At 51.3% G+C, this 26,829-nt stretch overlaps 1 protein-coding gene across 1 annotated transcript in view; it reads left to right on the top strand.

Annotated features, from left to right (window-relative positions):
* ADAMTS7 (ADAM metallopeptidase with thrombospondin type 1 motif 7) overlaps nt 1-24,485 on the top strand; it is a 44,623-nt gene extending 20,138 nt beyond the window's left edge. Inside the window, exons 12-24 of the mRNA XM_072345951.1 lie at nt 418-587; nt 910-1,043; nt 2,396-2,516; nt 3,211-3,455; nt 6,007-6,148; nt 8,493-8,619; nt 8,737-8,950; nt 11,531-13,276; nt 14,287-14,439; nt 15,017-15,190; nt 15,519-15,665; nt 16,137-16,296; nt 23,195-24,485. Coding sequence (XP_072202052.1) covers nt 418-587; nt 910-1,043; nt 2,396-2,516; nt 3,211-3,455; nt 6,007-6,148; nt 8,493-8,619; nt 8,737-8,950; nt 11,531-13,276; nt 14,287-14,439; nt 15,017-15,190; nt 15,519-15,665; nt 16,137-16,296; nt 23,195-23,367 — 3,706 coding nt within the window. The 3' untranslated portion in view covers nt 23,368-24,485. The remainder of the gene's footprint in view (nt 1-417; nt 588-909; nt 1,044-2,395; nt 2,517-3,210; nt 3,456-6,006; nt 6,149-8,492; nt 8,620-8,736; nt 8,951-11,530; nt 13,277-14,286; nt 14,440-15,016; nt 15,191-15,518; nt 15,666-16,136; nt 16,297-23,194) is intronic.
* The last annotated feature ends 2,344 nt before the right edge of the window (nt 24,486-26,829 follow it).

Raw genomic sequence — 26,829 nt, 5'->3', positions numbered from 1 at the left:
CCTGACCACCACAGTGTTGTGCTAATGGCTGAAAGCAAGAAATCAAATCTGGTCAGAAGCAAATTCAGACTGGGTTAGGCACCCCTCCTTGTCCAGGAGAAGTGAAATGGAAAAACATAAGATAGCAGCTGGACCAAAGTCATCTGTACGTGGAATTCTGTCATCCTACACCATCTGGGGAGCTACTGGTACCGTGTCTTTGTTGTGCATTGCAGCCATATCTTTGCTGCAGCCTCCAAGGCCTTTGTGCAGAGCATGTGTCCTCTGACCAGGAGGAAACTGAGGAGCAAGGACGTGGATGATGCTCTCTGTGCATTTCAGAAGCTTGCTGTGTAGGTTAGGGTTTATTATTATTATATGGGAGTTTCCTCTCCTTTGCTCTATGTGTTTATTTCCTCTTCTCCCTCCTGCAAACAGGCCGAAGTATGGGGGCAGGTACTGCCTGGGAGAACGGAAACGATTCCGGATCTGCAACATCAAGCCCTGTCCTCCCAACAAGCCGTCCTTCCGCCAGGTCCAGTGCAGCCAGTTCAACCCCATGCTCTACAAAGGGAAGCTCTACAAGTGGACGCCAGTGCCCAACAACAGTGAGTGTGCACAGTCTGCTGCCAGACTTCTCCTGCAGCCCTCGCAGAGAGCCTGAGACAGATTCTTGCAATGGCTTGATCTTGCTGGAGCTGCCTGTAAAAGTTTTGCCTTCCCTTTCTGCCACACATGTGGTGTATTTATGCCATATTTAAATTATGGCTGGGTTTGCAGGATTAATTTGTGTTGTCGGAGATGGTTACAAGGAGAGAAGGTGACCTGTGTCCATGTGAGCCCAGGGCAACACTGCTGCAGAAAGCAGGCGAATGGAGGCATGCACACCCCAGCTTCTCGGGTTCAGTTTCTGTCTCTTCGGCTTCCCAGTTAACCCCTGCGAGCTGCACTGCCGGCCAGAGGACGAATACTTTGCAGAGAAGCTGAGAGATGCCGTCATCGATGGGACCCCGTGCTATGAAATGAACTCCAGCCGGGACATGTGCATCAACGGCATCTGCAAGGTACATCCCCTGCTGAGAGTGGGCTGGGAACAGCCCTGTGCGCCGGCAGCTGCAGGCTGAGGCAGGGGCAGTTATCAGGGCTCTGCCTGATGTCCTCAAGCAAATATTATCTGATCCATTTTGCTACTATTTTTCGGTATGGAAATGAGGGAGAGCTCTCAATATTCACAAGATAGATGATGGAGCAGTATTTAAGCCTCTTGGGTATTTTCAAGGAAGTAGAGAACCAAACTAAGGAAATACAAGAAGAAAAGTTTCACTTGCAAATAAGGTTGTGGAGATAGAAAGGGAAGGTGGAGAGAACACCCATCCCAGCCCTGCAGTTCTTGCAGATGCTGCTCTGACCCACAGCCTGCTGCAATGGAGGTGTCTCCCCCAGCCATGGCACCCTCTCCCATTGTTGGGGTTTGCTCTTCCTCCTGGGCTGTTGTTTTTTGGAAGCTCTGTGTAAATGAACTGTGGGCCAGGGAGAGTATCTTCCCCGCAAGGAACCAGAAGGACCAGGAAGCAGAATGCTCATCTCCCTGCCTCTTCCATGGAGCTCCAGCAGACACATGCACAGGCTCAGGGAGCTCAGAGGTCGTGGTTTTTACTTGGCACATAGAAAAGAGTGAGATCCAGCAGTTCTCCATGGATGACAGCATATTCACTCAAAGTTAACTGCACACATGAAATACTTGCTGACTGCAAGCTTGCTGTTGGCTCCAGCACCAGAGTTAGGCATGGCTCTCTACAAAACATTGCAGTAGCAAAAATGGGGCTCCTTTTCTAGCATATATATGCAAGTGATTCCCTGGGTAAGTCCTCGTGGAGCTAAGACTAAGTACTCTTCATTGGCACAGGACCCAGTGGGGCCTCTGGGGAGTTGGCTGCAGCTTTTATTGTGCAGTGTCAGATAGAATCTCAGTTTGGTCAAGTGTTATGGCAGCTGCCTGGGTCTGAAGTGTGGAAAGCTCCAGCAGAACTTAGGAAAGGTTTGGGGGAAGTGTTTGCAACAGGACTGGCAGGACCAAGGACCAAGAGGTTTGCCTGGCTAGGCACAGGCTGCAGAACAAGGCAGGGAAAGCTGATAGCAAGATGTGGATCTGACTTCATAGTGGTACAAACAGGATGGCAGGGCTGCAGGCAAGAAATCTGTTTTAACAGCTGACTGGGATGCATCACCATCACTCACTCCACTCCCTCATCTGTGGTCCTTAATTCTTGCCATTCAGGACCATCATCTGTCCACTGACAATGGCCCTCATTACTGTGGTTGTTTTCCACTTTCAACTACTCGTGTCACAGTGAAACCCTGGGTGGGTGTAAATGGGTGCAGGCATGGGGCCAGAGCTGATGGGGCTGTGTTGCAGAACGTGGGCTGCGACTATGAGATCGACTCCAATGCAGTGGAAGACCGGTGCGGTGTCTGCCACGGGGACGGCTCCACCTGCCACACTGTCAAGAAGACATTTGAGGACAGCGAGGGGTTGGGTAAGAACATGTGGCATTCTCCTTAGAGCAAGACACACCTCAGGGAGAAGGATGAGCAGCATGCTCCTGGCTTTCAGTAGTTGCAGCCTCCCCAGGGACCAAACATTTTGTTGTGAAGTGGTGGGGTGAGCAGAGCAGGCTTAGAGCCAACCCTCAGCTTCCAGCCACTGGGAACAAGAAAAATGGGTTGTTGTTTTAAATGGCTTCCTTAAAACATCCCACCCTGGTCTGCAGGGCTCATTTTTCCCTTGATCAGCAGAGCGGGGTGACGGGGTGGTTTGCAGACAAGACCCTATGGCTGCAGGGACTTCATGGGAGGCAGCACTCAGAGAAGGGGGATGGCTCTGCAAGTGCCATTGCTGCTGCAGGCTGGAAAGTGCTGTGTGGAAACCAGGGGACACAGGGCTTCATTTCTGTCTGTTCAGCTAGAGTGGCACTAATTGCCTGGCTCACTCACGCTGCTCATTTGCAGTCTTTCACTAATCCAGACTTGTTGATTTTTATAAGGTCTAAGAAGTAACAAAGGAGATGAGGAGTTGTCTTTTCATTTCTTGCCTCTTGGAAGAAAAATATTCCCTTACTGTTCTTTGTGTCTAATGGCCTCAAAACAAATGGCTGTGGCACTATCTCCACACCCTAGGGAGCAGATCATGTCCTTGACTCCCCTGGAACAAATGCTTGGTTGCATTCCCAGGTTATGTTGATATTGGGATTATCCCTGTTGGAGCCCGAGAGATCCGGATTGAAGAAGTTGCAGAAGCTGGAAATTTTCTGGCGCTGAGGAGTGAAGACCCAGAGAAGTATTTCCTGAACGGTGGCTGGACCATCCAGTGGAATGGGGATTACAGGGTGGCAGGGACCACCTTCACCTATGAGAGGACGGGAAACTGGGAGAATCTGACCTCTCCAGGGCCCACTGTGGAACCTGTGTGGATTCAGGTATGCTCTGGGTTCTGGGCAGTTGGGATTCGCAGCTGGGAAAGATGACGGGGTGGAGCCAGGAGCTCTGCAGCTTTCCCTTGTGCTGCTGAGGTGACTTCATGGCCATCCACAGGATGAGGTTGGGTGTCTCCTCCCTTAGCATGTTTCTCCCTCCATCTTCTGCAGCCAAATGTGTGCTGCTGGCCCAGGAAGCACGGTTCTGAACTTGGGGTGGGTCTGCTGCTTCCAGCTGAGCCTCATCCAGCTTGCAGCATTCCTCAAAATATTTACAGAGGAGAGAGAGCGTAAAAAGAATTAGCTGGTTTCCGGAGCCTTTTCCATATCTTATCAAGAGCAAGAGGAGCGCCCGCGGTGTTTCTGTCAGGGCTGGAGCAGCCCATGAGTCTGAGCAGTGGCAGTGGATGCATCAGGGAGCTGAGAGCTAGAGCTGCCACATTCCTGCCAGCATTGGGCCCCCATGCACCAGCTAGGGTCTGGGCAAGGGCTCATGCTCCTCGGGGGGTGCACAGACAGGTCCAAAGCCTGAGCGATGCCTTCGTGGTTGTTGCTGGTCAGGCTCTGCTTCCTCAATAAAGCACTGGAGGGTAAAGGTAAAAATCCAAGAGGAACCTTTGAAATCTTCTGCAACAACAAGAAATTTCAAACTTCATTCTTTTTATCATGTGTGAATTTCTGCTCCCAGTTCACACTTGTTGTATCTTGGGAACCCTTCTTACAAAAGCCAGGTGCTGCCCACAACTTGCCTAAGCAGCAGCAGCTCTGGTGCTTAGCTTAACATGGTCTTGTTTTGCAAACACATCCTATTCTATTAACTTTTGCCTTATTTGCACTGAAGAGCTGCCGAGGGGAGGGTTAAACAATCTACAGTGTAAAGAAAATGGTTTTTTTGAAATCACGCTGAACAGGGCATAAGAATGAACAAAGCTTCAACCCTGGAGGTTTGCTTTGTGATCGTGGTTTAACCTTTTTTTTTCCCTTTTAACCACCTTCTGATAAATGAAGGAAGAGGTATCTCCTGAGTGCACTGCCTTAATTAGTGCAGCAGCCGGAGGAAATAAGGGGTTCTCACTGCGTGCTGCAGCCCGGGCTTGCAGAGCTGGGCAGGGAAGAGGAGCATGGGGCTCAGCACTTTGCAGAGCCAGCTTCATGGCTTATTTCCCCCTATATGTGCATTCTCCTCCTCGGTGGCTTTCCGGGGGCAGAGGCGGGGATGGCCCTGGAGGTGTGACCCTGCAGTCCCTGGCTCGCAGTGCAGCCATGCATGGCCAAAACTCTTTGCGTTTTGCATTTGTGTTTTTGCCTCCAAGCGTTGCTTTGCTCTGCTAGTGTGAACGCTGGCATGTTCAGTGCCAGCAAATTGCTGGGACGCTTTCTGGGATTCATAACCTAATTAAAACCTTTTGACAGAAATGTTTCAATATTCATGAAGAGGTTTTGGAAAGATGCCCTTGCTCCTGCCAAAGCTCCAAGAACAACAAAGCTTTGGCAATAATGGGAGCACTTAGGCTAAAAAAAACACATTTAAACTCACAGCCTTTCGTGAGTGCTGACTGCTGCTGGAGGCGTGTTGGGCAGGGTTTGCATAACCGTAGGAGCAGACGCGTTCATTTGGAGAGCAGTGAGAGCCACGTTTCAAGTGGGGAGAAATTAATGACATTCTTTCCAGCGCCTGTTAGCAGCCAGCCACTGAGTGTTTGCTGCCCGTTGGTTCTTCACTATTACCTTCTGCCCTTCTCACACCACAGCAGTTGGGGTGTTGCACTAAGGGGAGGGTGCAACATGCAGCCACTCTGCATGGTGTTCATGGTGCCTACCAGTCTGCATCCCTGACATGGTCAAATCACTGACATTAGCAGCAGGCTGGAGATCTGAACAGGGGCTGGGCTGGGTACCCATGATTTCAAGTTGTGCTGAGGGCTGCTGCAGTGTGCTGCCATTGATGGGAGCAAGCAGCAGTGCAGTGCTTGCAGGGAGGAGGTGCTGGTGCACCGTGTGCCATGGTGGGCTCAGTGCTGGCGTGCAAAACTTCCTCACCCAGCTCTGCCTGGGATGGGTGACAGCAGGGCCCTTCGCAGGGAAGGTCCAAGCCGTGCTGAGCCTTGAGGAGGTCTTTGGATGCAGCTGCATTTGGCAGTGAGACCAGTGAGGATTAACGGGAGGATGCTTCCAGACTCTTTGGCAGAGACATAAATCTGAAGCTGTGGCAGTTCTCAGTGCTCCTGCTGTTACTTTTTATTATTACCTAACGTTTCCACAAGCCCAATACTCTCAGTGGGGTCAGCTGGGGCATTTCCTCTTCTCTTACACACTCTGACTACACACTAAGTATGTTTTCTGGAATGGTTGCGTGCTGCTGTTAGAGTGCAGCAGCCAGACCATCACTGTCCATGGCCAACAGTGAGGGGCCAAACGCTGCACTGGTACAGAGCTGGACAGAGTGACACCTGCATGGCTGTGCTGGGGCTTCCTGCCTCCTTGAAAACCCCTGCAGTGCAGCAGTCAGACACTGCACCAACCATGTCTCTCACCTCCTGTTGTCTCCCCACAGCTGTTGTTCCAGGAAACCAACCCTGGTGTGCGCTACCAGTACACCATCCAGCGACCAGCTGACAGTGAGAATGAGATCGAGCAGGCCCAGTTCCTCTGGCGCTTCGGCTCCTGGACCACGTGCACTGCCACGTGTGGCACTGGTGAGTCCGGCAAAGCACCCCCTATTGCAGGGCATGGCCCATCAGTCACTGCTGCCTTTTCTATCATCTTTGATCTCCTTTTCATTGTAGACAGTGCAAATGCTGGCAGGATTTTGTGGTACAGGGAGCCAAAGGGACCCCTGTCCTCATGCCGCACCATGCATTACGGCAGATGTTTGAGAAGCAGTTGGTGCAAGAACTGCACATGCCCTGGGCCACATTCCCTATCACAGCCACACCAGAGCACACTGCTTGCATTTGCAGTAGAAATTCCTGGGTCTTTGGTTTCAGTAGGTCTTGGAGAGAGAAAAAAAGGGCAGCATCTGCTGAGGTTGTAATTCCTCGATGGCCCCCAGTGCACTCTGCCACTGGGAGCCAGCTCTTTATCAGCACTTTCCTCATCTCGGTGTCCTGTTACTGTGCTGGGGGTTCCTGGGCTGCTGAGTTGGTTGAGACAAAAGAGCTTTAGAGAAATCAAGAGTGTCAGATGGCTGGTCTGCAGTCTGGCCAGGCCTCTGGAGGGGAAACTGTTTCAGGAGCTTTATGGAGAGCAACTCGAAGGGCACTTCAGAGTCCTGGCTGCAGCCCCCAGCCCCAGAGTGAACGGGATACCGCATCCTGATGTCCCCTCCTCCCCGCCATGTCCCAAGTGTCCCAGGCTCCCATGAGACAGGAGGCTTTCGAGGGATGTGTGTGTGAGCATGTGTGGCCATTTGGTCTCACGGCACTCCACAGAACTGACAGCAGTGAGTGTTTTCACTTTACACTGTAAATAGACATCAGAAGGATCCAGTCTCTCTCTCTCTCTCTCTCTCTCTCTCTCTCAAGCCTTTTGGCTTTCTCCCCAGGCTGAACGTTCCCCTGCAGCAGTACAGAGCTGAGCATAGCACCCATGGGGAGGGATGGGTCCTGCACGTGGTACAGAGCAAGGCTGAGAGCAGCAAGCACTTCCTCGAGAGCAGCTGCACAGCAGGTCCAGATAAGAATTACGGGGAAAAAAGAAGGATCCCTTTGTGTGAAAAGTGAAGAGACTTCACAAACACTCATCCATTTTAGGCAGTACTGAGAGCCAGGAGGTATTTCCTGCCTTCCCCTGGAAGATAGGGGTTTATTCCTGCCTTGAAGCAGGAGAGATGTGGAGCTGTATGAATTTGCTGGCCTTTTTATGTATTTTTGCTACAAGAGCTCTTTGCTGGGGATTTGCATGGGTGCCCATGACATGCTGCTCTGCAGCCTGTGCTGTCAGAAGAGGATAGCAGTCAAGGTCACTTTCTTTTATTTAAAACCATTATTCCATTGCATGGCTTGGTTGATAGCTTCCCAAACAGAATGGAAATACAGGAGTAAATGAGGCAGGAGTTGGCTGATGAGGATGCTCACTCCATTGGAGTCATTCCCAGAGCTGATATTTGAGATTTGGGAGAGCCCTGCAAGCCCCATACACATTCAGAAGCCTCTGAGCACTGAAGGCACAGCACTGGGAGCTCCCCCAGCAGAACTCGGCGGGCCCGTCACCACTCAGCTGGTCATCGTTATTTACAGCTGCCTCAAGTCACGGGGTCAAGTATGCATTGCAAAAAGCAGGACAAAACCGATAGCAAAGCAGCATGGTGGAAGTGAGGTCATCCTGAAAAATGTCACCTGTCAGTGCTGCAGAATAGGGGCAGGGGGTGTCAGGGTACAGAGGCTAGGAGTGGGACTGGGGAAGACCCATGGAAATTCTTGGCATTTCTTGGGTATTTCCTGACATCTTTATGCCCTGAAGGAGCAGGTAGAATCTGACACCTTCTTTTAAGTAAGCACAAGATTTGCCAAACTTTTCTGCCATCTGTTTCAAGCTTTCTACTTGAGCAGCCCTGGCCTCGATCCCAGGGCAGGATCGGTGGTTTGCCTCGTGCCGGACAGGCAGATCACATCTCGTCCAGCCCTGGGAGGTGCTTTGGCTGCTGTCCTCTGCTTCTGTTGCCCTGGGGCCTCTGTGCTGGCTGCACCAGTGGCGGTAACTTCCATTCCAGACTGGACTGTCCCAGCTTGTGCAGCTCCACATTCAGATTCATTTTCCAGCACAGTTAAGTTTTCTAGCTCTAATATATGTGTCGTGGATCTGGTGTCTCGCTGCCCTTTTCCCAGCTGAGTACAGCGGGAGTGCTGGTGTGAATGGCAGCATGTGGGGGCCATGAGAAGTGGGCTCTCAAGTTTCAGGATCTGTTTCAGTGAAGGTTTCCTATTCTTCTGGTTTTGGTGTCTGAGGGCAAAGGCAGGGCCTCCTGCCACTTGCTGATAGAGGATGCTCAGTGCTCTGAATCAAGTTCTGTGTAGAGCCAAGCCTTGTCTGTGTCCCCAGGGGTGCAGAGGCAGATTGTGCACTGTGTGGAAAAGCTGGCTGGCATTGTGGAGGAGCGGTACTGTGACACACTGACAAGGCCCGATGACCAGCAAAGGACATGCAATGAAGAGCCCTGCCCAGCAAGGTCTGTTGTCTTTTGTATTGCTCTTTCTTACTGCATCCTTGTTGCCCAAGCAATCCCAGGGGGCAGATCCTGCCTGCTGTGCACTGGTTGCAGTGTTTTCCTCTTAACTTCCCCCAGGTGGTGGGTTGGTGAGTGGCAAAAGTGCTCGGCCACATGTGGGACATCGGGATTGATGAAGAGGACGGTGCTCTGCATCCAGAGCGTGGGACTGGACGAGCAGAGAGCCTTGCAGCAAGCAGACTGCCAGCACCTCTCCAAACCAGAAGCCACCGCTCCCTGCCACCGGGATGTCCCCTGTCCCTCTCAGTGGGCAGTGGGGAACTGGTCAGAGGTGAGACACATCACAAGAGTGGTTGCAGTTTCCTGCAAAGCTGGCAGGAGCAAGAAGGGCAGAACAGGAGATACTGAAGCCTTCAGTGTGCAAATCTTTCCCCACAAACCTTTCTCCTTTATTTTGGCAGAAGCCTTCGAAACATTTCTTGCTTGCAGGGACAAGGTACTGCAGGCCAGCCAGGGGTCCAGCTGTGCCATGCACGTGTCTGTTGGTGGATGGACATCTGCTCTGCATCCACATATGTTGGCTCTGTGGCTGCCTTGTCTCTGCTGCCAGGCTGCCCTGGGGAATTTTACAGCAATATACTTAAGAAGGGAGAGGAGTATAAAACCTGTGTTCAGCGGGCACCCTGTGCAGCCTTATTTTTGTATTTTTGTGGTTGAGGTTTTTAACCAAAGAAGCATAACTCCTAATTCGTGCAGTGGTCTCAAAATCTGTTCAGTGTGAAGAACAGTATCAGGAGACAAATCAGAGCCTGGGAACAGAGCCTGTTGCTAAGAAACAAACAGAATAAAAATGTGAACAGAAAATTTGAAGGCTAAATGAGAGCTATTTAGAAATATTTTTCTAGAGGCCCACGAAAGCCACAATAGCACAGTTGAGAAAGAAGGCTGCAGTAGTTTAAAGGGAAAATCTTGAATTCCAAGTTGCCCTGAGGTCTGTGCTATGTATGGAGCACAGGCTGTCACAGTGCTTCTCTTTGGGTTTCCCATCTATGAATCTGTGAAACTATGAAAACGTGCTTGAGGTTTTAATGTCTGCAACTTTTTCTGTTCTTCTTTCACTTAAAGTGAGAGTTCTCTTTCTTCTACATTGCCACCACCACCAATAGGCAGAGAAATGTGAGGGGCTGGGAGACTTTCCAGAGACATGGTTCATCTACCCATAGAAAGGGATAATAAGAGGGGGTTCAGTGCATTTGTGTATTTGCAGACCCTGGTGCACGCTTGCAGAAGCACGTCCCACTCAGCAGCTTGGCACAGTGATGCCTCCTGCAGTCCTGTGCTAGGGGATGAACTTTCCTACCAGCACTGCTTGTTCCCCACGTGCAGCTACTAACAGCAGTGGTTTCTTATCTGTGCCTCAGGGGCTCTCTTGATAACTGAGGCTTGGCAAATAACCCTCTTTCTTTCCCCTTTGAGAGCCATGATTCCTGGAGCTTATCTCCTGGATGGTGCTGGAGCCATTTGCTAAGAAATTTTAGCTCTGAGGTGACCTGTGCTTCCCCTGATTTAGCAGTGCTGTCCTGCTGGGGTGAGGCAGCTTGTTTGCACCCCACTGCAGAATCAGACAAGTGGCAATGCTGCATTTCAGTGACATTGTGTGGCAGGTGGAAGTGCCCCGTGATGGCCATGCAGTTTTATGAAGCCTGCCTTGTGCCAGGCACGTTCCTTAGGGCCAATTCCACTCCTCAGCATTTCCCAGGAGTCATAAGTAGGGGAGAGTGTCCAGTACAGGAGCAGCACCTCTCAGGGCAGCCAAGGGACACGGCCTGCAGGGTGACACACACCCAGTCGAGGGGGACACGTCCCACTGAGGGGCACCCTCTGGGAGTCCACCAGCACCAGCACAGGGAGTGCTGTAGGTCCCATCTGGGCACTGGGCCCTTGCAAAGGCTGAGCAAACACAAGAAAGGCTCAAAATAGACAAGTATGTGTTATTTAAGAGCCGCATCTCCAGGCCAGCCCAGCCCTGAGGCTCTGCGGGTACCCTGAGGGATCTCTGCCCACCTTGCACTCAGCTTCCAGTGCTGGTGGCTGTGCATCAGACCTCCACCTCAGCCCATCTGTTTTCATCCTGAGAACAGCAACTTTTGCAGAAATCCCCTCTGTTGGATTTGTTTGACTTGGAGATGATTAGTTCTTGCTGGCTGCATTGTGCGAGGCACGCTGATGTATGTGACTAATGCTCTGTGCATCTGCTGTAGCAAACTGCAGCAGCCCGTGGTTTGTGCAGCCCACATGTGATGTTAGCAGTGCTACGGTTTACTTCTCTCACAGAAAATATTGCTGTCTCTCTTTGCAGTTGTGGGTTCTTTTATACTGAACAGTCTCAAAGGGACTATTATGGTGGTGGAGGGGGTGTCCTCCACAAAGCTGCTTATTGACCCTTGCTTTCTTCTTTCACTTACTGGGACAACACCCATGTTATTATTCCCTTCTTTAAAAAATTCTTTTCCAAAAGAGATGTAATTCATGGCGATAGGTCACATAGAAAAGAACTATTAGATCATCTAACCCAAAGCCCTTCACAGTGTCTATCTCCAGGGAAAATCATTTCTAACTGAAGTGCAGGTCAAGGATCACCCTGTGCAAAATGCCCTGCCATGTGTGCCTTCCTGAGACAGTCTGTAGTGGGGAGACAGCCACCGTGCTTGACTCAGGCAACAGCCATGCTGATGACCCCACACCACAGTGGGATGTGCAGAATGCAGGGCCACAGCAGGAGTCAGTGTACCTGGGTGTGTGGTGATGGAGGTAGAGCCCCTCGCCCTCTGCCAGCACTTCACTTTTCTCTCACCATCCTACATCTCCTGTGCTCCTGTCTCTGAAATGTTTGTTCCTTTTCCTTTCCTAGTGCTCAGTGACATGTGGGGATGGAACACAAAGACGCCCTGTTCACTGCAGCAATAATACTCGAACAACTTGTGACCCCGCACAAAGACCCAGCTCGGAAACTATTTGCTCCTTGCCACAGTGCCAGAAGAAATTAGACAATGCCAACACTGACTGGTCTGGCAGTGGCTCTTCCAGCAGAGAGATTTTTAATGAAATACATTACATTCCAGATAACCATATCCCCCAGTTTAACCCCGTGATTCCAAATATCCCAGAGTCCAACGATGTCAATATCATAACTGAGGATGACTTCTCAACCAGAAAGGGACATTTCTTTGTTGATGATTTTTACTATGATTACAATTTTATCAACTTTCATGAGGATCTGTCGTACTACCCCTTCACTGAGAAGGAGACCAAAAGCGAGGGCCCTAAGCCAGAGCAGAGCAGCAATGATGTGGAGGAGTCTCCTGAGATGCCCGTGGATGTCCTGCACAGCGCGAAGCTGGGAGGACAAGCACGCGAGGAAGATCTGGTGAAGCAGGACAAAGCAAATGCTTCTTCTGTGCATGGCAAAGAAGAGACGGAGTCAGGAGGTTTGGTCTTCAACAACGTATTTGGTGTGTTCCCTGAGCGTGAAGAAATGGGGACAGCCACTCCTAGTGCTGCTGCTCCTGCTCTTACAGGGGATGAGGGGGAAGAAGTGCCTGTGCCCTATTCCAAGGATCCACTGCCCACCCGTCCCACGGAGAGTCATGGCTCCACCAGCAGCCTGCTGCTCCCCAGGCTATCCCTGGGTGCTGCACTATTGGGCACCAGTCCTGCATGGGATGCTCCAGCTCACAGCTTCAGTTCCTGGGCCCCAACGAGTCCTTCTACACTGCTGCCCAATGACAAGGACAGTGCTGGTGCAGGCAGCACACCTGACAGTCTGCAACTTGTGGGGGAGTCTGCAAACAGAGTCCAGGGCTCTGTGAGCACAGCAGCTCCTGATAGTGCAGGCGGCACTAAGAAGGGCCATGAAAACTCAAGGGAAAAGGGGTTTGTCATCACCAGTGATAATAACGACACTGCCTCCAAGACCAAGGAGCAGGAAGAGTGGGCAGAAATACCAGTACTGGAGGGGGCTGCACACACACATGCAGTACCGGTGACTGAAGAGCAGCTGCAGGAGAAAGAGAGGCATACGGAAGGTCCCATTGAGAGCCCCCATCCTGCAGATGCTACCATGGGCCCTGGAGGGGAGGCAGGGCAGCACCAAGGGAACCACAGCCCCCTGTCTCTGACGTTTGGCCCCTTAGTGGCCACCACAACATCCCTGCCACCAGTGCCTGTGTCCCCCACCACACTGGGACTGCCCACCCAGCTCACTGCCGGTGGCCTCACTCCACAAGGTGCCTTGATGCCAGCCATGCCAGCAGCCCCAGCTCACAGCCCTCCCACGGGAGCATCACCCTCCAGGCCCTCAACAGTGCGGGGGGCTGAATGGGAACCAAGGGCAACACAGGTGCCATACCACACAGTACCAGCATCCTCTGGCACCCAGCAGCACTCCAGCATGGCCCCAATTGGCCACACTGCTCCCAAAGAGCACTCGCCACCAGCAGCCCCAAGGACACTTGCTTATGGTGCTGGGGAGCATGAGGGGCCCCAGCCCACCCCCACACCCGTGCCACTCTTGGAGGAAGAGGAGGCCTTGCTGCTGCCTCCTGCCACCATAGCAGCCACTGCAGTGCCCAGCTGGGAGGTTGGCAACTGGAGTGAGGTATGTGTCGGGTCCCACTAGAAGCATAATGGGGCTGTTTGTAGGAATAGGAGACCCATGCCTTTCCCAGGAGCCAGGCACAGGAGCAAGCTGCTGCCATAGCAGAGTTATCTTAAAATGTTCCACAAAACAGCAAAGGTTTAAATGTCAAAGTTAAGGAGCAGTAAGGTTGCAAATTACCAAAGGGATGGAGCTGTGCTGAATGTAGTGAATGGGGAATTATAAGTAATTATCAGCTATCATTTTACTGCGTAGCTGTCTGCATAACGCAGTGACAGACAGATGGCTTCTGCAATTCATGTTAATAGGCTTTTATCAAAAAGCACAACAGCAACAAAAAAAGAGGCCTTCAGTGGCACGAATGACTGGGCTGAGCACTGAGGGACTCAGTTAAGGAAGCTGCACAAAGGACCCAGTAACTTTGAGGACAATACTTGCTGTCAGTAAGATACAATCGCACATGTGGGCTTCATGAGATGGCACGTACCATCCCCAAGCAGTCCAAAAAGTGAGGGGTGAATCTGAAAGAGGAGGTGAAGGCAGTACCTTTCGGGTGGGGTGAACAGAAGGCGAAACTTCACTGGAGTTTGTAGCAGTAAAAAAGCAGAGGACTAACAGTGCTTGTAAAAGAGAGGCATGGGGGGCATAAAACGTCTTTTAAGAGAGCACTCAAACTGCTGAACAATTAGTGCTGGTTAACAGTGTTCTTGCAATGAAAAAGCTAGGGGCACCCCCACCACCCAGGGATTCCCCCCACGGGGAGAGAAGGGACAATCTCAAACCAGAAACAACTAGGAAAGGTGTAGGAGAGGGTTTTCCTCCTCCCAGACAGAGGTCTGCCTGCCTCCTGCTGTGGGGTTTTAGCCCTGGTGGTGCTGGCCACAGACTGTGAAGCTCCTTCAGTCCCATGGCCATGTCTTATTGTGCTGTGGTCCAATTTTACCAGCGTCTGAGAGCTGAGCACTCTGGTGTCAGCCCCAGGTGTGTTAGTGGCTGCCCATGTCTTGCAGTGCTCGGCCACCTGTGGCGTGGGTGCAATCTGGCGCAGCGTGCGCTGCAGCACCGGCACTGAGCAGCACTGCGCTGCTGCCAGCAAACCTGTCCCTGCTCGGAGGTGCTCCCTGAGGCCCTGCTCATCCTGGCGCGTGGGGAACTGGAGCAAGGTAAGCAGGCATGCACCCAGTCCAAGTCTCTCCTTCCACAGTGTTTCCCTTGGTGATGCACAGAGAAGGAAGGTGGCTGGTACCTGCTCTGTGGGTAGAGAGTTGCATGCTGCTGGTGTGTGCTTTTGCTACTTTACCTCTCAATGGTCTTTGTGTTTGTTCTGCTTTTGGGGTGGCTAAAAAGCCAGGACCATAAAAACTAATTGAAGAAAGGTTTGAAAGTACCTGGAAAATGCTGTTGAGAACCTGCAGTAGCAGGACATGTTTGCAGTTAGATTGGAGGAATCTCCTAAATCAAACAGTGAGGAATAACCCTCAGTCTCTGAGATGTGTGGATGGGAGCTCACTGGGTATCTATTGCCTTAAGACTTCGTTGCTGTTACAACTGGAAGCCAGTTCACGAGGAAGGTAGTGATGGATTTGGAGCTCCGTGGATTGTTCTCTAGCTTGGGCTAGAGAAAGAGATGAAAAGGAGTATTAACTAAAGGCAGCCCAAGATGGAGTATGTCTTCAGTCCCTTTTCCAGGAGGACTGCCCCAGCCTTTGCCCCCTTGTGATGTGCCTTTTGTTCACCCAGTGCTCCAAGAACTGTGGCAGAGGCACGAAGGTTCGGGATGTGCACTGCGTCGACACCAGAGAGCAGCGGCTGCTGCGGCCCTTCCACTGCCAGGCTGTCCTCTACAAACCACCGGCACAGCTGCCCTGCCAGAACACACCGTGCCTGGACTGGTACACGTCCTCGTGGAGAGAGGTAGGGCTGCTGGCTGGGCTGAGTGGGCAGGGAGGCAGTGGGTCAGGCTGTCTATTAAAGGTCTGCAGTGCAGGAGTAGGTGCTTGCAGCAAAGCTCCTGCATCCTCCAGGCTCTGGAAAACTTCACACTTTAGAGCACCCATTGCCAAGAAGGAAACGACCTGCTGATATCAGCTCTAGTTGCAAAGCTGTTATTTGACACTGGAAGCAGGATTTGTGTTTGCTTATGTATTGGTAGGGGCATTTTGCAGTTCTTTTCCTTAAGAAACCCATGCAGTGAGTGTGTCTGTGGTTCTGTTACACCATTTGATGACTTGTGTCTCTGCAGTGCTCAGAGCCCTGTGGTGGAGGGGAGCAGGAGCGCCTGGTGACGTGCCCAGAACTGGGCCATTGTGATGAGACACTGCGGCCCAACAACACCCGGCCCTGCAACACCCACCCCTGCACCAAATGGGTGGTGGGCTCCTGGGGACAGGTGAGCACTTGGAGTGGGGACAGACGGTTCTCTTGTGGGTTCTGCAGTCAGCATCCTCCTGGCTATGCAGATGCAGCTCCTCAGCGGAGCCCTGGGCTGAGCAGATGCTTTGTGCCCCTTGCATGGCGTGGTTTCCTTACAAAAGCAATCTATGAAAACACCCTAGTGCTGAATCATAACGTGGTTGGATTGGAAGGGCTCTTAAAGCACTTCCAGCCCCACACCCTGCCATGGGCTGGTTGCCACCCACCAGTTCAGGCTGCCCAGGGCCCCATCCAGCCCAGCCCTGGGCGCCTCCAGGGGCATCACAGCTTCTCTGGGCAGCAGTGCCCGGGCCTCGGGCAGAATCCCAACTCTCCAAACTAAACCAGGGATTGCTGCAATAAAAACATAAATAATCTCCCCACACTGGGGACTGCTACAATAAAAACACAGAAACTCCCCAGGGCTGACAGCTTCCTGCTCCTGCAGTGCTCGGTGCCCTGTGGAGGAGGCATCCAGCGGCGCCAGGTGAAGTGCATCGACACACAGACTGGGCAGGCGCAGGAGGACAGCAGCCTCTGTGACCACGAGCCATGGCCTGAGAGCACTCAGAAGTGCAACCTGCAGAACTGCGAGGGCACCGAGGCTGGTGAGTGAGCAGTGCCCCGTGGGGCTTTCTGCCCTTCCTGGTTACCAAATGTGGTGGTGCTCCCAAGAGCTTGTTGAGCTGTCTGGTGCAAGTGCTTTGCCCTGGGAGCCTGGCTGTAAGCGTAGTATAAACCTGCACCAGCAGGTGAACATGATGCAGCACCTTGAGTCCTCCTGTCACTGGTCCCTGCCTGTTTCAAGGTGAAACATCCCACCAGCTTTAATAGAATAAGAATCAGACCCTCTCTTTATGGAGTTTCTCTGGCTCCAGCAGTGTATGCTAGTTGATGTTAATTACCTAACACCAGTCAGACACACAGCCAGTGCCAGTCTGCCTTCCAGGCAATCTTCAACAGATAGTCCCACTTGAGTCAAGCAGTGTAACTGCCTTCATACCACACCTCAGCGTGCACCTGGGTTGGGCTGTGGTACCTCAGTGCCCAGGGTTGAGGCTGGGGTTGATGTTTTACTTCACATAGGACTGTTAGAAAGTATAATGGAGAAAGACAAGAGAGTTACAGGAAATACCTGTGTACCATGGGAGTTAAGAGCTCTTAAAAGGAAAAGCAGTGCAATGGGGGGATTAAATGTCACTGATATTAGTGTGTTAATCATTAATCAGCCTTCTCTTTTGAATTTGTCTGGAGAGAAAAGCTTTCGTCTGCCCAGCAAGAAACATTAGAGGTGCTGAGCAGTCTTGCAGGGCAGGGCAGGCAGTGATGCTTGCAGCTCTGTCCAGCATCCAGGCAGCCCTTAGCTGTTAGGTTTGGTCAATAAATGATGTGTAGTTCCGGCTATTTTTCCCGTCAAGGGAAAATTCCCATCACTTGGGCTGGTGATGAGAGCTGTGTAGATGCTCGGCGTATTCAAGGCTGTACCAGAAAAACCGCTTAGATGTATAGGAAGCACACAAATAAATGTTACAATTCTGGATTGAAAATGACATAAATGCTCTGGCTGTGGCCCAGGGCAGGAAACGCCTCTTGGAAATACAAACATTTCCTGCCAAACTATGAGGAGGAACAAAACTTTCACATGGCAGGAAATCACAGATGTGTAAATCCACAGGCAGAGGCTCCCAGAAGAGGCATGAACGTAAACTCTGGCCCTTTCCTGAGCTTTAGAGGATCTTTACTGCACAAGACAAATGGAGGCTGCGGTGATTCATGTGTTTATGTTAGAAGGACGAGGAGCCTCTGTCTCCTGTAACATGGAGTGCACTGGTACCAGCAAGATCGTGCACTCATCTTTGGGAACAGTTATGTTCTCGTTAAAAGATGTGAATAACCCCAGCAGAATTTAAATGTTAAGAGCATAATCAGATGAATTTTTAAAGGAGATGGATCAGATTAGACATAAGCAAACATCTCACCAGCAATCTTCTCTCTTCAATTAAAGGAGGTTGGAATTAATTAAAACCAGAATCTCGTTTTGTCACCGGGTTATAAATTAATTGCTGATTACACAGAAGTTATTTTAAAATGTTCCTGCAGTTTTACAGCTGCTTCCAGCTGTGAGTGCAGAAGATAAGGTTGGCCGTGTCCTCAGATGGCTCCCAAGCGGCATCTGAGCCTGCCAGGCCCTCAAGTCTGTCCCCTCCATGTCCTAGCAAAGCTGGTGACAGCCTTCTTACCTCATACAGAGACAAGGAACTCAAACGCTTGTGATGCCACAGCAGGAGAATCCCTGTCAGAACTGAGCATGGGGCGTCATGGTCTTGAGGAGGAACAGAAACCATGGGCAGTTCCCATGTCTGAGAGACAGCCTGGGGAAGCAGGATAGGGACCCTATAGGAGAGCCACCAGAGGTGAGTGGGAGTGGGGGCTGCATGGGATCTGCTGCTGCTTTGCTTCTGCACGTGGCAGCCAGGAAAGCCCTGCTGCCCCTTGTTCTGGAGGATGCCTCTCTGCAGCTGGCAGCACTCTCCAGAAGATAAGGAGCAGATTGGCTGGGGCTGCGGACGCAGCTGCCAGCGAGATAAGAGCAGCGTTTGTCTCAGGAAAGCTTCTTGCACTCTGATTTCCATCCATGCCTACACTCTGACCCCAAGCTTTTACACCCACATCAGCCACGCCTGTTAGCAGATCATTTCAATCATTTCTTGCAGCTCAGAAAACAGGGAAAAAAACACAGTGACTGCCTTTGCAAAGAGCATCAGGAGGGAAGGGCAGCAGACAGCAGGGTGGGGAGCCACACTTGGGATGTGTCCCCACTCCTGGCCTGTGCATAGCTTGCTGTTAGCATGCCCTGTCCATAAGGACATCGTTAAACACAAGACCATGTTTAGGGACCGTGTGTTGCTGGGACTGTTTCCTCTTTCACCCAGCGGCCGTTGCCCTTTTGCTGGAAACAGATGATGCAGAGGCTGTGCTGCTGAGACGCATTAGCAAGGCAGTTCTTCCCCAGAAGTGTCTCAAATCATGACTCCCAAAGAGGGAAGGGGATTAAGGCAAGGAGTACAGCTGTCCCAAGAACAAGGCTGCACAAGGCAGCCATGGCTGTGGGTTCTATAGGAGTAGAAGAGGTTTCCTGCCAGCAGAAGGAATGGGCTCCACCTGTGTCCCAGGAGCAGCCCAAGGGACAGGCAGACCTGTGTCTGCTCTCACCCTGCTGTCACCTGTGCTCCAGGCTCGTTATCCAGTGCTTGGCTGTATTTCCAGTCACCTCGAGATTAATTGGCAATTAAACATCCTATTTCTTCTTGCTTTGAGTAGGGAAACAAAATTATTCATGGTTCTGCATACAGCTGAGTTTGTCCACAAGGGATACATGCTGGAATTAATGGCAGCAAATCCCAATTTTTTGTCATTTGCACATGTAAGTCTGTATTCTGGTGGCAAGAGAGGGAGGCGCTGCCATTAAGTGCCCTTTATTTAATGCTAATTAACAGCAGCAGTCAGTGGAGAGTGGAGCTTTGGAAAGGATTCTCACTCTGTATGAATAACCTCAGGCTGAGCAGCAGAGAGGAAGATGCTTCTCTTCCCTCCTCCTTGGCAGTCTCCAAGTAGTTGGAAGGTTCAGTGTCCAGAGCAAGCAGTTAGGAGGGTAAAAAGTGCCTGCTCATCTCCAGCACTGGGAGCTGCACAGTGACAGTGAGGGGCTCTGGGCTGTGCTAAAACTAAGGAAAGCGAGGGCTAAAATGAAGGAGTGCTTCCCCCATGGCCACGGGGTCAGCACTGCTCAGCCTTACACTGGCTCTCCCAATTGCTCCCTGTGCTCACTCCCTGCTTCTGCATCCTTCATTAGCCCTGCACCATCATTGTGCCTAATCCCCTCGCAAGAAAATAGAAGCAAAGCAATCAGTGAGTCTGTAGATGCAAAATGGCTGCTTGTTCCTGCCTGCCTTGCCAATTGCGTGTTATAAGTGGCCTCAGCTTTTGGAGAGGAAGCCAGGGGTCATGTACAGAGATGTGTTTAAGTAGAGTTGGCCTTTTCTCCCCTTATTGCTGAGAATGAAGTGAAAGACAGCACAGTTGTTTTCCATGAGTGCAGGGAAAATCCTCCAGTCTTGGCTCCATATCAGCTCTTGGGAAATGAGAATTCCTCCTTGTCGGATCCAGGCTGACAAATGGCTCATTGCTCCTCACCCGTTGGTGAGCACGGCCCTTTGCTCAGTCCTGCCTCTGATCTGGCTGGGTGCTGGTGATCCTTGCACAGTGATACCAAACCTGAGCACCAGTACCTGATGAATGGGGGCTTTCTGCTTTCCTCTCCCGGTTTTCCAAGCTTTTAAAGTTCTATGGGCTTTGACATGAATGGCCAGAGCCAGGTGGGGCTGCAGGGTGGATGATGGCAGCAATGCAGATTAATATTGCAGGAAGCAGAGGCCAGGCACGTACTGTAGCACCAGGGATTTAACTTTGCATCTCATGTGTGAGTGACCTGTTTTCCTGACGCTGGTGCAATTCCCAGCACTGCAGAAACACCGTGCTGCCCACTGGGGCTTCGAACAGGGAGGGGACTGTGCCAAGCCAGCGTTAGTTGCAGGGAAATAAGGTGTGAGTGGGACAGACTGCATCCAAACCCGTGGCACATGAATGCTCAGCAGTCTGTAATGCTGGCCACACTCAAGTTGCTGCACACAATGTCTCCTCCAGAGCTTGCTGCCAGCTGGGAGCAGGAGCCAGGGATAAAGCTTGTTAAATTGGGACCTGGCTCTGAGAGCATCCCATAGGCCAGAGGTCAGAGGCTCCGTGCTCGTCTTGCTGGCTCAGCTCTGAGCCCAACCTTGCCTTGTTTTTACAACATCTGTACCAGGAAGTTTGTTTTTCACCATTATGAAAGTAAGTGCTTAGCTCTGTGTGGCAGAAGCTTAAATGAAATGTAAAGTGACTTCCACATCAACTTAAAAAAACAACCACAAATTTGTGGGTTTTCAGTTTCTAATGTGCTGACTTGGCCTGGATTTGAAAAGCTCTGCTTTAAGCTATTTCTTCAGAGTAAAATTTGGCATCAGCTTGAAGATTGGAGCGTGTTCTTTGATGAAGTGCTAGGATCATTAAAAAGAATTGTTAATAGACAAAAATAACAGCAGAAGGATTAAATGAAAATGGAGTCAAATCTGTAGGGGCCTTCTCTGAAGAGCTGAAAAATGAAGAGGGGAATCATGGCTCAGCCAACTTGTTCCACACTGAGTTTGACCCTGTGTGCTGGGACACTGTGCTGGGCCGGAGCGATCAGCACTAAGCAACGCCCCGCAACTTCATTCTATACAAATGCTTTTGACAACCATAGCCCTGCTGCGGGGTCTGACGGGAGGTCAGGGAAGGAACAGCAGCTCATCCCCCCTCTGCAAGCCCATCCTGGATTGTGTCTTCCAGCAGGACCTGCTCTGCAGGTTACCCAGGGAATCCTCGCCTGGTGGGGCTGCTGGTGTTCTGTCTGTGCACAGATGCAGTGTCGGGAATTTCTATTCCCGTGCCAGGGCACTGACCTGTTGGAAAGGGATCAAACGACAGCGCTGGGAGGCTGCCCTCCAGCCAAAAGCTCCAGCAGCAAAACCTTCACAGCTCGTGCAAGGGCAAGCAGGAGGCAACTTGGTTGGGATCCATAAATAACTTTCTAGGAAGGCTATTTGTATGAGCAAAAGGCTCGTGAACAGCAACAAGCACAGCAAGGCACGCAGCTGCCCGCTGACATTCCCGGTGCTCTGCAGGGCCATCCCAGCCCAGCACCGCTCCCACTGCAGGGCTGTGCCTCCAGAACCCCGCAGAGGTAACTGAGTTCTTGTAAACCCCTTGCAGTTTTAACTGGTGCGACATTTGCTCTGTTAGATGCAGCAAGTAGCCAACCGCACAGTGCATGCCATCTCATCCATGCCTGCCTACGCCATAGCTGTTGTCTCCACCTCTCCTGTCAGCATTGCTATCAATCTAGTAACCCAACACCACAGCTTTGTGAATGCTGCAGGGAGCCTGTGCCGTGCTGCTAGAGCCATGCCGCAGATGGTGGTCAGTGACCTCTGAGTCCTGCCCTAGTGCAGGGGTTTCAGCAGCTGAGATCGTTGAGGCTGTGTGCTGCTCTGCAGCTTGGGTGGCAGCCAGGTGCCCGCACTTCCAGCACAAAGCTTTGGGGGCTGGAGGGGTTTTTGCAAGCAGAAACACACTGAGGCTACCATCTTTCACCAGAAACCCTGAAGGTGTATTTGGATCACTGCTCAAGCACATGCAGATGTGACTGTAGACCCCTTTGTGTGTCCAGCTGTCTCAGTGGAAGAGATTCTGTGGTGTAGGGATGCTTGTGACCAATTCTTGTGACTGACACCAGGGGAGCATCACATGAGCAAGCTGTTCCCCGCTGCCAAACAGCTCCAGTGCTCTTGGTTTTGTTATGGAGGTGGAGCTGGGGTTGTGCACCGCTCCCTGCAGAGCCACTCGGGGCTTCCCAGCAATTCCTCATCAGCTCTGCTCTGCCTGAAAACCTGCATTATTGTTTGGACACAAACCCCAGGCAGGGAACACAGCATAGAGACAGATCTTGTACTGGTACCGGTTGGTGGCAGCTGCTGGAACTGGCAGCACCAGCAGGCAGCAGCAGCAGCATTTAATATTTTCTTCGGGGCACAGAGACATCACTGCCGTGCAGAAGTAGCTGTTGTTAGAGAGAAGAGAGGAAATGCCTCTACTGAAATAGAAGATTAATTTTAGAACAGGATAGTGACAACCTTGCTGGCAGGCTGAAGGCTGTGACTGAAGTCCAAAAGCAGGGGAACGCTGTTCTGCATCTGCTGTGTCCCTTGCTCTCAGCACCGAGAACCAGATTGTCCCTGGTGGGAATGGGGACGTTGGCCTTTCCCTAAACAAAACCTTTTGTTCACCAAAGGGAGACAGCGTAGGGCAGTGCTGGGAGAGCTGCCTGCCTCTGTCCCCACTGCTGGCATTTCCCTGCCAAAAAGTGGAAAAAGACCCTTTTGCGGGGCCATAGTGGGACATGAAGCCCTGCAGGGAGATTTGTGGCCAGGAAAGCTTGCAGAGCCGCATTCAGCCACTGCAGTTGGCAGCAGCAGGCCCTGGCACGGCACTGAAGACATTTGCAGTTTCGCTGTTGCATTCGCTGGCCACAAACTGAGATTGAACTGGAGTTTAGGGTCAGATGGGATGTTCACCTGGCTCCAGGGCTGCTGCTCTGTGCAACACAATAGTAACAAGCCCCAGGCTCAGCCCTGCACGCTGTTAATGGTTTCTCTGCTCTGGAAAGGTGCTGCAGGCTGTAGGTAGCAGTACAGATTTTGTTTCTGCTGGCGATTAGAAATGAGGGCCGATGGCTGCTCAGTGCTGAGGTGAAGGTGACTGCATGTTTTGGAGTCTCTACCAAGTGCATGCTGATTTTCCTATCAGTTGTCTGCCAGCTGTACCGGTGGGACTGCAGTAACGCTGTCCTTGTCCTCTCACATCCTCTAGGCTTCGTTTGTGAGCGTGACCGCTTGACGTTCAGCTTCTGCCAGACCCTGCGGGTGCTGGGACGGTGCCACCTCCCAACAGTCCACATCCAATGCTGCCAAAGCTGCCGCCAGCACGGGCACCACGGGGCTCCTGACCAGGACCGCGGGGACGAGCGGGTCTCCAGGAGGTGACAGGACCACCCCAAGCCCAGAAAGCACCAGGACCTGTGGCGGCTCTGGGAGCAGCCCTGCGGCACAGGAGGGAGCTGGGGACCAGCTGGTTGTGCTGCTCTGTCACTGCACAGGGCGGTGCAGCCCAAGATCCACACGGTGCTCTTGCAAAACACAGGGAAGGCATGATTTGTTTCATTTGTGCTACACTTGTAACGGTGCTCAAACGGTCCCTCTGAGAAGTAGTGTCTGGTTGGGCCGGGGGTGCAGTCTCACCGAGTGTGCTGTGCCAGAGTGGGCACGGCTCTCCATTAGGGCCACAGCCGTCACTAACATTCACAGAGAGCTTGTTAGGGAAGGGAGACTTCATGCAGCAATAATGCTAATGGTGCTATCATCTGACATTTCCAGCCTCTTGATGGTGTTGGCAGGCCAGCACAGAACTCTTGATTTCTATTGTTATTTTTATATGCGTAAAATGAGTATCATTCCACTAGTACAGCTGACCATTTGGATTTTTTTTCCCCCTTTAAAGGACTGGAAGTTGGCAACCCATTTCTGTAATTTCCATTGGATTGTTTATGCACTGAAGCTAAATAACTGTAATTTAAGAAATGGAGAGAGGTCAGAGGAAGAAAGCTTTCAGCTTTAGATACCGCCAGAAGCCCCGGGCTCGCTGTGCATGCGGGCGCTCTGCCCTCTTTGTGCTGATGGCTTCATCTGCAAAAGCCCCCACCTGTGTGTGGAGCAGAGGGGCTGGCTGGGGACACAAGGCGTGAGTGAAATGAGAGATTGCTTTGGAGTCAAACAGTGTAGGCCCTTGCATGGATCAGTGAAAGAGATGGAGAGCTGTTCTAGCCCCAGCTGTGAGCAATGCACGTGCATGGCAAACACTGCTCTTATTTGGCCACATCCTTCCTTGTGAAAGCCCAAATGGCAAAGTGAATTGTACTTACACAACTGGATTTTAGTATGCAGTTACGATGTAGATCTTTAATGGTTGGTTAAGGTGTTTTTCTGTGCTCTTACCAAGCTAGAAACCTTTCTGCTTTCCTAGATGCACTTCTGTTAAAGTTAGTTGGTTCTTTTAACTATAGTATGTGCTACTGTATGAGAGGCACCCCAGCAGCCGGTCTGACAGTGCTGGGGCCTTAGGGAGGATTTGCTGTGAGGTTGGCTCGTGGAGGAGGGCGGGTGCATTTTGGTGGCACGTCCTTTTTGTATTACTCTGCAGGCTGAGAAACTGGGAGACCGTGAATGCAGCACTGCTCGTGTTGAGCTCAGTGGAAAAAGGACAGAGCCCAGCATCGCTGCATTGCGCTGAGCAGTGTGGTCACACAGTGCTACGCAGATGGATGCTTTCTTAAGTTGTGCTGTCTGAACAACTGTGCAGTACCGTGTCACGTAACAAGGGGAGTTCCTGTCTATGACTTGCATGTAAAACACAAGCCACGACTTCACCATTTGTGCTGTATTCCTTTCCAATGTGGTGTACATTTTTGCATTTTATGAGCCTGTGTTCATTCCTGTTTTCTTTCTGGTTGGCACCGTCCATCCCTTGCTTCTGTCAGCACTCTGAGGTTTTGCTAAGGAATAGCTCTAAACGTGTTGGGTTTTAATGGCTACCGCCCACAAGTGTGTTAAATTAAACAGTTATTGAAGGAAATTGAAGGGTTTCATATTTTCTCTTCCCCTTGGGGAGTTCTAAAGGGCTTTTCACTGAAAACTCAGTTAAGCGAGGGCAGTTCAGGTCCTTGCAGCAGCAGGGGTTTGATTGCTCTCATCTCAGCTGCAGCAGAGAGGAGCAGTCAGTTTGCATCTCTAAATCATTTAAGGCTGCCCGCAGAAACTGGGATTTGTGTGATTACAATCTGAGCTCTGTAGATTCTGGTGTTCTGTGTGTGACACCACAGCCAGTCCAGGCAGCACACACTGGAATTCATGTGCTTGTTAAAAGAATGATGTAAATTCTGCCTGGCTTATATGCATTTCATACACTGGAGGTGAAGCATTTACATGTAAGAAAGATGGTCTGACAGTGCTGCGATGCAGTCACTGAGCCGCCCTTTCTGTCACCCAACACTGTGCTGTTCTGGGGGCTGCGGCTGCGCTGGGTGTCATTTCTTCCCATAACTCACCTCAGTTTTCCGGAGTCACGATTCTCTTTTCCTCCTTAGCACATCTGACAATGCTTACTCATTTTCCTAGCACTGTTTGTGCCCCAGTGCCACCAGGAAAGGTGGGGCCTCTTTGTTTCTGTCACCGTGCTTGCTGAGCTTGGTGGCTAGCTGGGTGCCATCCATCACTGCAGGCACAGCTCATGGCAGTCAACACTGCCAGCATTGTGCCAGGACGATGCACAGCAGCAGTGCTGGGTGCTGCTCACGCTGCTGACCACATGCAGGCATTGGTCCGGGCAGCATTCCCCTCCCAGAGCCCTTGCTATTAATAGCCCGTGCACAAGGGAAGCCCTAAGCAGTGCTTTTTGTTGCAGATACGGGATACGTGGTTACCAGGATGCATTCAATTTGTCATTGTAAGATACTTTTGGTTCATTACTTCAGAAAGACCCCATTGAAGACCAACTCTGCAAAACACGTATGCTTCATTTGCCACACAGTAAAGGCGGGTTTCCCACTAATTGTGAACCTCCCCAATGTGGGACTCTTAAGTCTCGCTGACCTTTGTCTGCTCAGTTTTACTCAGCCCATGTGAAAAACACTGGATTTCTCTGCTAAGCTGTCAGGGGCTGCAGGGAATTTTGTTCTTGCAGCCAGTTCCCCTCCCCACGCTGCGTTAATGTAATGGGTGCCGCAGGCTGGGGTTAGGGCAGGAATGCATGTTTACACAAATTTGGGCAAGCTTAACCACAGCGCCAGCCGGTACCGGAGCCATGCAAAGCTAGGAAGTATCTCCTGTTCCAAATGAATTGGTCTTAATGTTTGGTGCCATTGAAGATCTCAGTGTATGTGATATAAATGATGCCATCCTCTGCCTGCAGCACAGACTGACTGCACTCTGCTGCCATCTCTGCATGTGTGCACCTATTCACTCCTGTGTGTAAAGACATAGAGTTACACGCAGATACATGCAGGCTTCTCTCTGCTTTGCACAGCTGCAGGATGCTGACCTGACCAGCAGCGTGCTGACCCTGGGCTGCTTGAATGCACCCAATGCAGGCTCAGAGCAGACACTCGTAAGTAGTTTTTTCCTTGAATTTCCACAGAGGAAATAGAACAAACGAGATACTTTTTAAAGAGGGTTTCAGCAAAGCTTCCTGACATCTATTGTAAACATCAGCTGCTAATTACCAAGCAGGGAAAGAACTGCTCACAGGATTTACTTGCCATGTTTTGGAATAATGCATCCTGAGCTCAGAGAAGGATTTGGAACGAGGGAAGACCATCACATCACACAGCTTCATTCCTGAGAATCTGTTGGTGAAATGAAAGTGAGAAGCGAGTCTGTCCTGAAGGCAGTCAG

Source organism: Excalfactoria chinensis, chromosome 10 (assembly GCF_039878825.1).
Source record: "Excalfactoria chinensis isolate bCotChi1 chromosome 10, bCotChi1.hap2, whole genome shotgun sequence".
NCBI lineage: Eukaryota > Metazoa > Chordata > Aves > Galliformes > Phasianidae > Excalfactoria > Excalfactoria chinensis.
Note: the sequence above shows the minus strand (reverse complement) of the source record. Positions and strands in the feature narration are given on the sequence as shown.